At 43.2% G+C, this 16,842-nt stretch overlaps 1 protein-coding gene across 1 annotated transcript in view; it reads left to right on the top strand.

The window, feature by feature from the left end:
• Window positions 1–16,842, top strand: part of CADPS (Ca++-dependent secretion activator) — a 560,788-nt gene that overhangs the window by 492,686 nt on the left and 51,260 nt on the right. Inside the window, exon 26 of the mRNA XM_006893865.1 lies at window positions 6,583–6,615. Coding sequence (XP_006893927.1) covers window positions 6,583–6,615 — 33 coding nt within the window. The remainder of the gene's footprint in view (window positions 1–6,582; window positions 6,616–16,842) is intronic.

Below are 16,842 nucleotides of genomic sequence, written 5' to 3'. Positions count from 1 at the left end.
TCCAAGGTCTATTCCCTGCTTGCAACACGCCCAAAGTATGTCGGACAAAGATTCAGATGAATCCTTGCCTCCAAAGAACAGCCTGTTTTCATCCTCTCTAGGATGAAGCTGTTTGTTCTCCTAGCAGTCCATGGTATATTCAACACTCTTCTCCAGCACCACAGCTCAAAGGCATCAATTCTCCTTCTATCATCCCTAGTCATTATCCAACTTTCTGATTCATAGCACATAATTGCAAAGAGCATGGCCTGGATCAGGTTCACCTTAATCTCCAGACTGACATTGTTGCTCTTCAGTACTCTGGAGAGGTCTTTAACAGCAGACTTTTCCAGTGCAACTCGCCTTTTAATCTCCTAGGTGCTGGTACCAAAAGTGTTGACTGTGGAGCCAAGCAAACTAAAGCTATTAACAATCTCCATATCTTCACCATATATCATAATATTACCAATCGGTCCAGTGGTGAGAGTCTTTGTTTTCTTGATGTTGAGTTTCAATCTATATTAAAGGCCTCAGTCCTTGACCTTCTGCAGCAAATACTTCAGTTCCTACTCAGTTTCAGAAAGCAGGGTTGTGTCATCTGCATAATGAAAATTGTTGATAAGTCTTTCTCCAATCCTGATGTCACATTCCTCCTCATAGAACCCAGCATCCTGGGTGATCAGTTCTGCATATAGACTGAAAAGGTGTAGAGATAGGACACATGCCTGGTATACACCATTCTCAACTTTGAACCCTGCAGTGTTCCCTTGAAATGATTCTGTGTATAGCACCCTCTTTTTCCAAGCCTTCACTATCACTTCCTATGTGGAATAGAATGCACCCCTGTATCTTTGTCATCACTGTTCTTCTTCAGGTCCCAATGGCCAAAGCCAAAATGATGCAACTGCATGTGTCCAACGACTTCTAGTATCACAGCTTCCCTTGAGTTGTGCTCCTAGCTCCTTGTTCCTGTTGCTATGAGATCAGAGGAGTGAGTACAAGGAAGCAGACAGATGAACAAGCTTGCCATACTGGAGCGGGGACACGTAGGAGAGGGCACGGCCCTCTGTCCTGACATTGAGCTTGCCTCTTCTCCCCAAAGTGCCTTGAAAGGAATTGAATTTGGCTGGTGTCGTTCTCTGGGTTGGAACTGTGTGTCAGTGGTAAATGGAGAGTAGGCGTGTTTAAAGGTTGATCATTTCAGCTGCAGCAAAACTCCCACCAGATGCCAGGCATCAACTCTAGAGAGCAAAGGAGGTAATTTCTAGCTGAAAATGACGTTCATTTTTACCAGCCTCTGTTCTGACCACTGAAGCTCTTGAAGCCATGCATTTTCCTACCATTTTTTTGACATTAGGAGATATTTATGAGAAATTTCCGTAAAGAACCACATGCCTGTCACTCCTGTCTTCTGGCTTAGAACAGAAGCAAGTCAATTCCTTAGGTTTTATTTTCTCACTTCTCAGTGGCTCCAGTATTCCAGGGTAACTTGACAGAGAAATGGCACCCGAAATGCTTTGCAATGTAAGACATCATAAGATGATTTTTCCCTCCACCTTATTTTTTTTACAACATATTCTTCCCATTTAAATTTTTTCTGCATTCATTCATTGTTGCACATTTTCCTCCCTGCCCACCCCTCCCCCTAGTTCGCTTTTCTATTTGAAAAGAAAAAAAAAATTATTTCATTGTTATACAATTCTCTCTCCCCCAAGTCCACAGTACACTTTACTCTGTATTTCTTTATCTGGAATCTTGTCATGAAAATGATATCTAACCATATATTCCTTTTAAACAGTTCTCTCCCTCATCTGTTTCAACGCAATATACATTATCCCCTCTTCTCTTAGGTTCCCCCCCCAACCCTGATGTCAGCTCCATTTTACAACAGTGGCACTATGCAGTATTTGTCCTTTTGTGACTGAGATATTTCACTTAGCATAATGTCCTCCAGGGTCACCCATTTTGTATTATAGTTCATAAGTTTCTTGCTCTCTAAAGAAGGAAAAGCCACCTGTAACTCAAATTAAACTCTAGAATAAGAATGAAAAGGAAAGATGTAGGGATTGGGATCATTTAGGAGAAATTCTAGTTCTGAAAAAAAAATGTGGAAAGCGTCCCTCAAATCCCTTGAACCTGGATCTAAGCATGATTGGGCCAAAGATTGAAGGGCCAATACAGGTTGTCATCTTTGTATATAGAACTATAAAGTTGGTCTTCCCCAGAGAAAGACATTGTGCTCAATAAAGCAGAGGTCAATGAAAAAGAAGATGACCCTCAAGGGGATAGACTGACAGGGTGTCTGCAGTCATGGGTGAGCAGAGCGGGAATGGTGAGGATTCTGTTCTGTTCTGTTTGCACAAGGGGTCCTAGAGCCAACTGAGTGGCAGCCACAGTAATATGTCAGCCTTCAGACAGATGACACAGGAGCTGCTCGATTTAGTTGTTGCTCTGCTTGTTTCAACCAACCTAAAGTCAAAACTAATGACTAATTTCCTTGTCTCTACACATATTCCCTGGGTGCCCTTTCTAAGCCAGGTACCAGGAGAGTTTCTAGGGAGACATCTGTGAACAAGACGGACACAGCCTTTGTCCCCATGTTGTTCCAGGGCAGATAGACACTTCACATAATTGTTATCTACACATAACTACTGACTTGCAATTGTAAGCAGTGCTGCAAAAAGAAAGTGTTGAGATCTCCTGAAACTCTGCATCTATCATACTTTCCTTACCTGAAACAGAAGCCATGTCTGGAGACCACCCTTCAACCAAACAATAAAACACAAAATAATATTAATACCTCAGAGCCTTAAATTTCTTAGAAACAATCAATTATAAGAAGTCAGAAGGACAGCAGTTGCCGAAAAGCAAATATGATAAATTAGGAAGGAATAGAAAATCCAGATGAAAGGCCATGGGGGACCCAGGGTGAAATGGGGGGAGTGCGTAAACACTGAGGAATTGTCATCTGAGGAGCTAGTCTACTCTGAATGTTCACCAAAAACGCAAGGTAAAAAATTTTATAGAAAGCAAAATGTGGGGCTTGAAGACAATGTGTATCTTAGGGATGGATCATCTTACACGCTGGCATTAACTTAAGAAGATGGAATGTGTTGCTGTTTAATAATTAATCATTGTGTGTTTGGCCCTTTAACGCTCTTTCTCATGTTTTCTATTTATTCACTTTGCCCTGCAGAGTACACAGTACTCTTACCCTATTGTAGACAACTAAACTTTGTCATTGAGCTGGAATCCACCCAAAGCTGATCTCGTGCAGGTTTTTGGAAACTGACTGTAAATCACATGAGAGGAGACTGCCCATCTTTCTCTCTCAGAGCCACGGTGGATTTGAACCTTTGGGTTAACAGTGCAACTCCCTACAAACCTCCCACCAGAACTCCCTTCACCCTGTTTAAGAAAGATAGAAGTTAGTGCTTAGGAATCAGAAAAGGAATTCCCGGTATTCCCAACCAAGTCTGGTACTTACCGACCTTTGATCTTTAAATCCTGATCTCCGTCCATTCCACCCTATTGGTCCACTGGCTTCTCCCCCTGTTGTTGTTGTTGTTGTTGTTGTTGTTGTTGTTGTTATGTGCCATTGAGTCACCTGCGACTCATAGCCACCCTGTGTTCAACAGCTCCAAACCCTGCTCTGTCCTGAGCCAACCTTATTGTTTCTGACACACCTACCCCCCCTACCCCTGTCACTGAGTCAATCCATCTCATTGAGTGTCTTCCCATCCTGCGCTGTCCCTCCACCCTCCCAAACATAATGCCCCTCTCCAAGGACTGGTCCCTCCTTGCAGCATGCCCAAAGTATGTCAAACGGAGTTTCAGAAGCCTCCAAGGAGCAACCTGGTTTCACACTCTCCAGGACAAATCTGTTTGTTCTCTTGAGCTGAAATGTTAAGACGTGGTTTCTAGGAAACCATAATGAGGCAAAGTATCTCCAGGGGAGCTTTCCTGGGAGACAGTGGCATGGAGGATTGAGAGTCCCCACATTGATATCCGCCAAATGGCCAAGGGAAGCCTCCATGAGATGTGAAGACACATCCTAACTGCTCTGTGTTCTTCTCTGTCTTTGTACCTTCAGTAAGACTAAAAATCCTCTCTAACCCACAGATGAAGCCCCTCACTCAGTCTTGTTATTCCCTTCAGGAACAAGTGTGACCTCTGTCAAAATAAACAGGCATACTCCTGTCAATGTTATTACTCAAATCCAACTGTTCATCAGCTCCTCACAGAAGCCAAAGCTCTCCCAGATTTACTAATGAACTAGTCACCTTAGCTGCCATTTGTCCCAGGACTTGCTGTGCCTTCACCCTAATAGCAGCCTGCTAAAGGTGTACTAATAGGATCTCCAATTTGCAGGGAGGGCAGCTGTGGCTCAGAGGTGAAGTAACCTACCCACAGTCCCACATCATAAGTGTAGAACCAGGCTTCAAATCTACATTTAATGCTAAAGCATCACTACTACGCTTTCTCACCAAAAAAATGAAAATAAGGTTCATCACCTCTTCTCATACTTTCCTTCCAGGCTTTTTAACATCAAAACCTGAAAGTCACAACAGCAACCTTGAGATCATTTTCAATGGTCCTGGTACCCTCCTCACTGCCAGCTACAGAAACCCATCTCCCTCTGAGTTGATAATGTCCACCCACCATATCCCATCCTCCTGAAGGGAACTGGACTCACTAAAACTGAGTACTAAGGAATCCAGTTACAATAAATCAAGCTGCCAAACTATACAAAGACTCAAGGCATGAGAGATGACAAGGGCCTTGTTGTTGTTATGTGCCCTCCAGTCAGAACCAACTCATAGCTGATCCTCCAGCAGGTTTTCAGATGCTGTAAATCCTACAAGGAGGAGATTGCTCATCTTTCTCCCTCAGAACAGCTAGTGGATTTGAACTGCCTGCCTTTGGGTTGGCATCACAGCTCCTTTTCCCACTAGACCACCAGAGTTCCCTTGATAAAGTGGCCTTAGTTTTTTCCTTTACATTAAGGACAAATCATGTTAGTTAAGCTAGTCTTGCTTTCAACCCTTATAAACATCAAAACCAAACTCACTACCATCGAATCAACCCCCACTCACAACGGCCTTGGAGGACAAAGTAGATCTACTTCCCTAAATTTTACAAGTCCACAAATCTTTATGGAACCAGACTGCCACATCTTTCTCTTAAGGAACAGCTGGTGGATTCAAACTACTGACCTTTGGTTTAGCAGTGGAATTGCTTAATCACCCACTTAAAGGAAAGGGGGGGGGGAATTACAATGCTTCCACATCAACTGTTGTTTTTGTTGTTGTGTACCACTGAGTTGGAACCAACACATAGCTCACCCTCCAGCCAGTTTTCAGAGGCAGTAATCTCATGGGACTGTAGTCTTCAATATGGATGAAAGCCCAATATAAATCAAAAAGACAAAGATTCTCACCACTGGGCCAATTGGCAGCACCATGATAGATGGAGAAGAGATTGAGGTTGTTAACAATTTCAGCTTGCTTGGCTCCACAATCAACACCCTTGGCACCAGCTGTCAGGAAAGCAAAAGACAAATTGCACTGGGGAAATATGCAGTCAGGAACCTCTGCCCAGTCTTGATGAGTAACAATGTCGGTCTAGAGACTGAGGTGTGCTTGATCCAGACCATGGATTACCTGCTATGCATCAGACAATTGGACACTGTCTAAGGATGATAGAAGAAGAATTGATGCCTTTGAGTTGTGGTGCTGGAGTATTAAACATACCGGGGACCACCAAGAAAACAAATAGGTTTCTCTTGGAGAGGAGGGTAAAACCAAGTTTTCCCTTGGAGGCTAGGACTTTGAAACTCCCTCTCATATACTTTGGGCACATGGCCAGGAGAAGGACATCATGCCCGGAATGATGGAGGGACAGTTCAGGAGAGAAAGACCCCCATGAGATGGATTGACACAGTAAATGAGGTAATGAGGGGGTTAGGTGTGTCAGAATCAATGAGACTGGCTCAGGATAGGGCAGTTTCAGAGGGTCGCTTTGAGTCACAAGCAACAGCACAAAACAACAACAATCACGCGGGAGAAGTCTGCTGCTCATCCTTCTCTCTCACACGCCTTCAAGATTGCAGTACAGATTCTTAGCACTAGGCTCTTGTTGTTAGGTGCCCTCTAGTTGGAACCAACTCATAGCTGACCCTCCAGTGGGTTTTCAGAGGCTATAAGTCAAAAGTGAGGGATTATCCATCTTTCCCCCACAGAGCATCCAGTCGATTTGAACTATGTGCTTTTGGATTGGAAGCACAACTCGCTACCACTCAGCCACCAGAGCTTCCTCCCACATCAGCTAAAGAATTCTAATCAGTTCAACTATCATCTTGCACTCCCACTTCTCTTTCCTCTCCCCCTCACTCTCTTAATTCATTCTCTCTCCAAAACAGCAATAGCTGTGGCTCGAAATAAAATAGCAAACAGATTCTATTTTTCAGTACCTTTCTGTTTTCCCCCGAGTCGACTCCATGTGCCAGCATATTGTTTTAACTCCAATGGTGACACAGCATTGAGCTGTGAACAATGAAACATAAACACCAGTCTCATTTCTTTCCTCTTCTTTCTTCCTTAGGTGAAGGCAGCTTCCAAATACGTGGACGTACCTGTGAGTATTTGAAATTTCTTCTTTTCTTTTCTTGCTTCGGAACTTTAATGATGTTACTTCGCTAGTTGTTACTAAATTGCATAACCCTAACTTGTGTCACTGGAAAGAGAAAAGCCACAAGTATTTCCTACTGAAATTTTATTCAGTCAGGAAGAGGGCATGATCTCTTTCTTCCTTTGAGTAGTGGGGGGTCCTGTGTGAGGCTAAACCCTTTGGTTCACTTTCACTGTTGTTGGTTTGCCTGGTCTGTTTCATTCTATTATCCTTGTCCCTCCTTCCCGCCTGATTATATACCTTGGGAGTAGAGTTGTGAGCTGGAAATTTGCACAAGGGTGTCAGTGTTATTCAAAACAAATAAATTCTGAACTTGTTCTTTTTGGGGTCGATTTTGCAATTGTTTTAAGGTAACCTTACCAAACTGCTTATAATTAGTATCGACTTCATTAATAAAGAGAGCACTCAGAGTTCACAGATAAAGCACTTGAAGTTGCCCAAAATTTACATTTAAATTGAGGTTAAATACTACACATGAATGCAAGAGTGTGGGATTACCTGTGGTAAATCAGGATACATTTATAGACAGACTTTGCCCTGCTTATTAGCAAAATAAAATTGGAGAGATTTAAATATATTGCAATAAAGGAGGAAAGAAAATTATTCTCTTTCCTCATTTCTAACAAAAGAGGTGTGAGTCTATTATAAAATATTAAATTTAGAGGGCTTATCTCAACAGCCACCAAGGGTCTTCTACTGAACGTTTCTCATTCTGAACGTGGTTAAGTGGCCTCCTTGTTCAAATACTTATTTGTTAAAATTTGTTTTTTTCTGAAAGGATTTATAGTAACATTTAAATTCATTTCCCCAGGAAGCTAAGTGTGTAATGGTTTATTGGCTTATTTCTCAAAGGAAAACAAAATGGAAAATTGGAGTGAACTTAGCATTAGCATATATTTTGTTTGTTTAATGATAGAATGTGCAATCAATAATTATGCTTTGAATTTATATAATGCTTCTCATCAAGGGATCTCAGACCCCTTCACATAGATAGTCCTTATAATGGAGAATGAAAACAGTTCACGTAACTGCAGCAAAGAGAGAGGTTAAGTAATTTCCTTGCCCAAGCCCCAAACTATGAACTTTGAGTTCATAGGGAACAAGCAACCCAAAAGCTGGGTCTGTTATCCCAGATGTAAAATTGTTGTTGTTGTTATGTGCTATTGAGTCACTTGTGACTCATAGTGACCCTATGAACAACAGCCCTAAACCCTGCCCTATCCTGGGCCAATCTGTCTCCGACACACCTTAGCCCCATTACCCCAGTCACTGAATCAATCCATCTCATCAAGGGACTTCCTCTCCTGCGCTGTCCCTCCACTCTCCCAAGCATGACCTCCCTCTCCAAGGACTGGTGCCTCTTTGCAACATGTCCAAAGAATGTCGGACGAAGCTTCAGAATCGTTGCCTCCAAGGAGCAGCCTGGCTTCACCCTCTCCAAGTTTAACTTGTTTATTCTCCTAGCAGTCCATGGTATATTCAATACTCTTCTCCAGCACCAAAGCTCAAAGGCATCAACTCTCCTTCTATCATCCCTAGTCATTGTCCAGCTCTCTGAAGCATAGCAAGTAATGGCAAAGACCATGGCCTGTATTGGGCACACCTTAGTCTCTAGACTTACACCGTTGCTCCTCAGTAACTTGGAGAGGTCTCTTGACAGCAGACTTTCCCAATGCAATTCATCTTTTAATTTCCTGGCTGCTGGTACCAAGAGTGTTAATTGTAGAGCCAAGCAAAATGGATAGAATAAATCTAACTCTTGAGACTCCTGGACAACTTCAATAAGACGGCATATGTGGACTGCACAAGACTATATCCAGTGAGCAGTGGGCATTTCAGCAGCAGGCTTTGGACATGTGGTGATGGTGGTGGTGGTAGTAAAGGTAGCAAATTGCCCTCCTTCAGTTGTATGAGTACAGAAAGCTGAATGGATATATTGATATCACTGACTTTCAGCAGTGACTTAAATTGGCATTCTTAGCTCCCTATCCCATAATCTAGAGTCCCTGGTTGGTGTAGCCACTTAACCCACTTAGCTGCTAACTGAAAGGCTATAGTTCATGTCTGTGCAAAGGTACCGCAGTGTAGAAGCAAATTTTTTAAGAAGTATCTTAATCAGGCATTTCAAACCCTAAGGACCATAGTAACTCTGTTTTGACACACATAAGGTCACCTTAAGTCAGAGCTGTTTTGAAGACAACCGGTAACCCAAAGATCTGGTGACTGAGGTTTGCATTGCAATCCCAAAAACCAACAAATGCTCCACGGGAGAATGATGGGCAGTCTCCTCCCGTGAGATTAAATCCTTCTGAAAACCCACCAGAGGGTCCGCTGTGGGTCAGTTCCAACTCTACAATACAAACACACAACACAGAAGCAAGACTAGGCTAACAACAGTGAAATGTGGACAGGGAGGCCAGACCCACATACCTGGACAAGTTTTCACCAGCATCGGCTTGTGCTAGGGTGAGCCACCTGGAACTGGAGCTGTAGGTGGCCTATTAATAAAGAGTTGCCCTGCCAACCCAGACGCTGTCATTTCAAATCCACCAGCTGCTCTGCAGAGGGAAAGATGGACAGTCTTCTGAGATTTACTGCCTGTGAAAACCTGCTGAAGGATCAGCTATGAAGCGGTTCCAACTTGTTTCTATTTAGCAACATCAACAAAAAAACCAAGTATCAGCAAGTTAATGTGATGTGGCCTAATAATTCCTGCAAGAGAAATTCAGATGTATTGTGAAAGTAAGAGAAGGAAATATGTGGCCTAGTAACACGAAGCTGTGTGCCAAAGGCAAGAGGTTCAAATCCACAAGCTGCTCTGAGGGAGAATGAGCATTATCCTCCCATGCGATTTACTGCCTCTGAAAACACATCAGTGTGACTCAGTGGTACACAACATCACCCTGAAAGGTGACCCATCTGTACTCATCTGATGTTTATGAATTAATTGGGTTGGGTCAGAAATCTTGTTAGGCTGTGAGAGCACAAGAGGAAAATTGATAGAGTTTCCTCCCTGTGAGTGTGGTGCAGATGCTTCATGCCCGCATAAGGTTGGGCATTCAAGTCCATCTAGACGCATCTGAAAGAAAGACCTGACCATCTACTTCTGAATAAAACTAGCCATTGAAAATCTTGTGGTGCACAGTTCTGCTTTGACGTAGACGAGGGCACCATGAGCTGGAGTCCCATCAACAGCAACAGTGTTTTCTCCTGCTCTCTAAAGAGGCAGAAGAAAATGACACAGCGCATCACAAAATATGGTCTATTACCACCAATAATGCATAATGTAAGGAGGCCTGGTGTATAGTGGTTAGAACACTTGGTTGCTAACCTCACGGTTGGCAGTTTGAACTCCCCATCTGAGGGACAACCATGAAGCAATCTGCTCCCAAAAAGATGTACAGCCCCAGAAATACTAGGAGCAGTTCTGGGCCATACTGCAGGCTCACTGTGAATCAAAATGAACCTGACAGCAGAGGTGAGAGTATGTTGTTGTTGTTACGAGTCGTCGAGTCGCCTGTGACTCATAGCGACCCTATGTACAACAGCCCTAAACCTTGCTCTGTCCTGTGCTAATCGCACTGTCTCTGATACACCTACACCCATTACCCCAGTCCCTGAATCAATTTATCTCATTTAGGGTATTCCTCTCCTACGCTGTCCCTCCATTCTCCCAAGCATGACGTCCTTCTCCAAGAACTGGTCCCTCCTTACAACATGTCCAAAGTATGCCAGACAAAGCTTCAGAATCCTTGCCTCCAATGAGCAGCCTGGTTTAACCCTCTCCAGGACAAACCTGTTCATTTTCTTAGCCGTCCATGGTATATTCAGTAGTCTTCTCCAACACCACAGCTCAAAGGCATCAATTCTCCTATCCTGTCTAGTCATTGTCCAACTCTCTGATGCATAGCAAGTGATTGCAAAGACCATGACCTGTATCAGGCACACCTTAGTCTCCAGAGTGACATCGTTGCTCTTCAGTACTTTGGAGAGGTCCCTAACAGCAGACTTTTCCATCACAATATGTCTTTTCATTTCCTGGCTGCTGGTGCCAAGAGTGTTGACTGTGATAATAGCATCAACAATCAAACCTTTTAAAGCTCTCACTGTGTGCCAGACACTAGTCTAAGTACTTAAATCTTACCTTTCCAGTAATTTCTGTTTGAAGACAAGGACATTAAGGCACAAAGATGTCCGTTAGCTCAGCTCCTACAGGTGGCAGGTGGCAGAAGACAGATTTAAACACATGTTTTTACAACTGTGCCATCATGCTACAAGAGAATTTGAACTAGTACTAGAAAGTGGGACTTTAAATTCAGAAAACCCAGCGGAGGGTCAGTCATGAGTCAGCCCCGACTCCATAGTAGTGAAATTTATGAATCACGAAGACAAACATCTCTTATTCAAATTGCATTATTATTTTAATTGGCATTAGAAAAAAAAATACTGTTAGCAAATCAAATTCAAGACTCCACCAACCAGTATGGCCTAGGACAAAGCTAACTTTAGAATTAAGTGTACAAATAGAGTAACTCGGGAGTTCTGGTAGCCTAGTGGTAAGGAGTTGCACTGCCAACCCAGAGGAACGCGATTTAAATCCATCAGTTGCACCACACGAAGAAGATGGTCAATCAGTGTGGTTTACAGCCTTTGAAAACCCACTGGAGGATCATCTTTGAATGGTTCCTGACTTGACAGCGGTGAGGTCTCATAGTACTAAGCGTAGCAATGATAATATAATAAATGTTTTAGAAAATAAACAATCATGGAGGGAACATAGTGACTCTGAACAACAGACATGAATCCATCCTCATCATCTCTAGTATTTTAGGTGAATGTCCTGATCTTTTCTGAGCTTACTCCTGAGTGTTCTTTGTTGAGATTAGTGTCTTTCTTCCATCTCTGCTTGTTCAGCTGCTTATTTGGTCTCCTTATATCTCAAAACAAGACTCCTTTAAGACACACCCTGCACTCGTACATTAACATAATAGAGAAAATAGGATTCTGGATCCACTACCATCTAGTCAGTTCTGTCTCAAGACAGCCCTCCATCAGGCTTCCAAGGCTGCCCTTCTTTAGAGGGGGATGTCGACCACAACCATGTCCTACAGAGGAGGGGCTGCTTGATCCAAACAGCCAACCTTTCTGATGGCAGCCCAACTCAAAATGCACCGCACCACCAGGGTTCCTTAATTACTCAGGTAGGGTTAAAATGTTACAAGTGATATGGGGGCATGTAGTTAATGCCATAAAAGTAAACAATAGTAGTAGGAGTAGGAGTAGTAGTAGAAGTAGTAGTAGGAGTAGTCCAATACCATCCAGTCCACTACCATTCATACTGACCATATGAGCAACAGAACCTTGTCCTATCCTGCACTAACCTGGCCATCTCTGATAGACTCAGGTTCATTGTTACAGTAACTCTGCAAGTCCATCTTGTCGAGGGTCTTCCTCTCTTTCTCTGACTCTCCACATCTCCTAGCATGATGTCTTTTGCCAGAGTTGTCCCTCCTGACAACATGCCCAAAATATGTGAGGTGAAATTTCACCATCCTTTTTCCTCAAAGGAGCACTCTGGTTTCACTTCCTCCAAGATAGACTTGTCAGTTCTTTTGTCAGTCAATGAGATGTTCAGAACTCTTCTCCAACACCACAATTCAAAGGCATCGATCCTTATTTTCTTATTCATTGTCCAATTCAAAGGCATTGATTCTATTTCCTTATTCATTGTCCAACTTTTAGATGCATAGGAAGGAAGCAGTTGAAAATATCATGACTTGGATCAGGAGCACCTTGCTTTTTAAACTGACATCATTGTTCTTTAGAGCTTCAAAAAAGTCTTTGGGGGAGCTCTGGTGGCCTAGTGGTAAGGAGCTGCAACTACAATCCCAGAGGTGCATGGTTCAAATCCACCAGATGCTCTGCCGAGGAAGGAGGGACAATCTCCTCCTGTACCAGTCAGATCTGATTTGACGGTATACTCACACAAAAACAATAAAATAAATTTTAAAAAAATTTTTTAAAAAAGTCTTTGGAAGCAGATTTCTAATGCAGCACATCCTTTTGATTTCCTGACTGCTGTTACCATGGGCACATGGGCATTGATTGTGGCTTTTAGTAAAATTAAGTCTTTTATCACTTCAGTCTTTTCTCTATTTATCATGATGTTGCTTCTTGGTCCAGTGGTGAGTGAGGGGCCTTTGTTTTCTTGATGTTAAAGTACAATCCATCCGAAGGCTGCAGTCCTTGACCATCTGTTGCAAGTGCTTCCAGTCCTTTTCACTTTCTGCAAGCAAGATTGTGTAACCTGCATAATGCAGATTGTTGATAAGTCTTTGTCTAATCCCAATGCCACATTCTTCTTCATAGAGTCCTGCTGTTGTTGTGTACCACTGAGTCAGAACTGACCCATAGCTGACCCTCCAGCATGTTTTTAGAGGCAGTTAATCACAAGGGAGGAAATTACCCATCTCTCTCCAGCAGAGCAACTGGTGGATTCAAACCACATGCCTTCAGGACTGCAACACAGCTTCTCACCACTATGCCACCAGAGTTCCCTAGCATCCTGTCATAGTCATGTACTTCTTGAAGCAACCTTATTACCGTCCCATTTACAGCTAAGGAAACTGAGGCACAGAGAGGTGAGTGCCATGATCAAGGTCATGTGGCAAGTGAGTGGACTCAATGCTGGCAGTTTGCCTCCAGTACCTACACTCCCACTTGTGAGCTGCAGCTTTCTCACTCTGGCCTGCTTGAGTCAGTTGCATGCATTTCTTTGCAGTTTAACCTTCAGAGAGGTGACAGTCTGGAGTCAGTGATGCTGGGGGTATTAACACCAGGGAAGCTCACTAGAAATTCAAGTTTGATTTGTTGGGGTGTTTTTATTATTATCATTATTTGCTTTGGAGAGCCAATTTTCCAACCCACCACTAATTTTTCACCAACTAAATCTCACATTTCCAAACCAGGGTATGCAGCAGTAGTCCTTGGCAAGGTTCAATGATTTGTTTTCAATTTTTTTAAAATAACAATTCCAAGTCTTGCCTCTTGGGATTCTTATTCAGTAGTTTTGGGGTGGTTCTTGGGATGAATCTCTTTTTAAAGAGTTCCCATGGATTCTGATACCTAATGTAAGTTTGGAAACTGATGGGCTAACCCTGCAATTCTGGACCTTGGCCACATATTAAAAACTCCTGGGATGCTTTTCCAAATACTAGTACCACAATCACTTGCCAGACAGATTAAAACAGACCATTTAGGTAGGAATGGGGCCCAGCCTTGGATGTTTTCTCAAAGCTCCCCAGGCCCTTCTAATTTGTAGTAGGAATTAAGAAGCACTGGACAAAACCATTTCTCTGCTGTGTCTACTATGAAGACTCTGAGTTGGTACGTTCGGCCCTGGGAGGTTTTTGGTTTATTGGTTTAGCTCCATGTGGAGACTAGAAGGTAGTTACCTTAGAGATTTGTCTCTTAATTATCCATGCTAATGGAAAGAGGCATTGTTAACAGTTATTGAAAACATTGTGTAATCCCCAAAGCCTGTCTCTTTGTCATTGATGCAGTATTTGGCCCTTTGGTGTATGTACCAGATTTACATTCCTAATTAGGACTTGTTTAGGATGCTAAACATTTGAGTCTGTATTTCTCATGCTCAGAAGTAGGCTTAGATTATTGCCTCTTTTCTCTAAACCACAGAGTAATTTATTCACAAACTAGCTCATTCACACATAATTAATCAATCAGATACATATTGTCCACTTAATATATTTTCTAAAATCTAGCCCTAGACTATCAGGGTGCCACATTTAAAATAGGCAAACAATGTAATTCTATTACACACCATCAGCCAAAGGTCTGTCTTGCTGTATGGAGGTATCAATGTGTTCTAATGCCTGATATATCTGAAAGCATCTGTTGATCCATTGAGTGTATTTTACAAGTGCGGGTTATCCTGTTTGAAAGCAGTCTTTAGTTGAAGTTTTGGGGTTGGAAATCAACTTAGAATCCATAGCTCACCTCCCACTGTCTCTCTGTAGGGCTGTGGTTAGCTTCCTTGAGTTGGCCTCAAGCCTTATAAGGAACACATGCACAGTGGAACATAATGCTACCTGGTTCTGTGCCTTGACCCCAGATCAGTTTCGGATCAGGCCATAATTTTCAGAAGCAGGTAACCAGGCGTTTCTTCCTAGTCGGGTAGCTCTTCTGAAACTTTGACCTTTTCCCGTGTCAGAGCAGCCTTCTAACAGACAGGTGTTGGCAGGCAGCATCTGGAAATCAAACCCAGGTCTCCAGAAAGAAAGGCTGGCCTGCCAGTGTCTCAGTAAATAGGGTACGTGTGTTCCCATCAAGGTAATTCTGGTAGCCTAGTGGGTAAAGAGTTGCACTACCATCCCAGAGGCCGGAAGTTCGAATCTAACAGATGCTATGTGGGATAATAATAGACAGTCTTCTCCCATGTGATTTACAACCTCTGGAAACCTGCTGGAGGGTCAGCAATGAGTCGGTTCTGACTGCACAGCAATGTGTTGAGAAAGCTGTTCCCGTCAAGTCAGCTCTGACTCATAGACACCTACCTTCCTTATAAGCTAAAGTAGAACTTCCTCCTGGGGTTTCCTAAGCCACAGAGTTTACCGAAACGAACTTCCAAAACCCCCTCCTGCAGAGCAGCTACTAGGTTCAAACCACTAACCTTTCAGTTAGCAGCCAAGGGCTTAACTACTGTGCCACCAGAGATCCTGATGGATGTTCTCAATGGCTCAGGACCACCCCTCTGTCCGCCTCTGCCCAGTGACTGCACAGTGAGCTGTTTCCCTGGAGTCCTCGGGAGGTATGGGGCAGATGGCCTCTAAATTCACTCTTCCCAGAGCACAGCAGTTGGTGAGTCTGTTTCTGGTCTTACGGTTTGGCAGCCACTGACCTTACTTCCACCTGGGGCAGCAGGAAAAGTGCTAATTCTTTCCTAGTGGCACAGGCATGACATCCAGTTCCCTGCTATCCCATTCCCAGGAGCCACCCCTTGTAAGCTGGTTGTTTTTGTTGTTGATGATATGATATGTGGTGGTGGTGGTGGTGGTGGTAGTGGTGGTGATTACTAGTTGTGGTTGTTCAAGGATGCTTACCCTCATGGTGGTTCTGTGTGTAACACAGTGAAACCCTCCCTGGGCCCCTGCCATCTCAAAGGCTGGTGTGTGTGAGTCCGTCGTTGTACCCCCTGTGCAGTACCCTCTAGCCAAATCAGTTAATAGCCTGTACGCTCCACCAGGTTTCTTCAGCTACTTTTTAGAAGTAGGCCACCAGGCCTTTCCTTCTGGTCTGTCTTAGCCTGGAAGCTATTCTGAATCACCATGGGTGATTCTGCTGGTATTTGAAATGCCAGTGAACCCTGCATCACAGAAGCACACAAGTCATCCATATACAAACTGGCAGTTGGATGGTGTAATTGGATATAAATCCGGTTTAAAAACCAGCACTCTTTCAAGGGAGATGGTTGTGAGTAGGAGTCGGAGGCCAGTGTATGAAAGCTATATGTATTTGAGTCCAGATACTGTTATTTTATTTGGATGCTCTCTCCTGAGATCTCTTTTCTTGATCCTTTTAAATTCTCAAGGTGGGCAAAGCTATGGTGATGGTACTATTATGAGAATGAAATCAGAACAGGTCATGTCATGTTTATAAGCCCATTTATATCTATATAGGCATTTCACTTTCACTATTTAAACTGGTCATCAAGCGAGTACTTGTAGAAAAGACACTCGCTCAATTCATTGCGGGTGAATTGGAACCAACTCAGAGCTGACCCTCCAAGCAGGTTTTCAGAGGCTGAAAATCGCAGACAAGATTGCTCATCTTTCTCCCATGGAGCAGCTGGTGGATTCGAACCAGATAGTATGGGTTGGCAGGGAAACTCTTTACCCACTAGGCCACCACAGCCCTCTTATAGGTAAGTAGGTAGCTATTATTAATCTTATTTTCTGTTTATAGACTCGGAGAAGTGTGACTGGCTTGCTCAAAGTTCCAAATGTGGGAGATTCAGTAAAATCTCAAGTACTTTGTCTGAAGAGCTTTAAAAAAGAGATGGCCGTAAACATATTTCATCCAGTTTTTCTCAGTCTTACCCCCACCCCAATGCCAGCCTCATTCTACAACAGTGGCACCATATAGCATTTGTCCCTT

Source organism: Elephantulus edwardii, unplaced genomic scaffold, assembly GCF_000299155.1.
Source record: "Elephantulus edwardii isolate Elephantulus edwardi_28Jun2011 unplaced genomic scaffold, EleEdw1.0 scaffold00132, whole genome shotgun sequence".
NCBI lineage: Eukaryota > Metazoa > Chordata > Mammalia > Macroscelidea > Macroscelididae > Elephantulus > Elephantulus edwardii.
The sequence above is the reverse complement of the archived record's forward strand: the minus strand, read 5'-3'. Positions and strand labels throughout refer to the sequence as shown.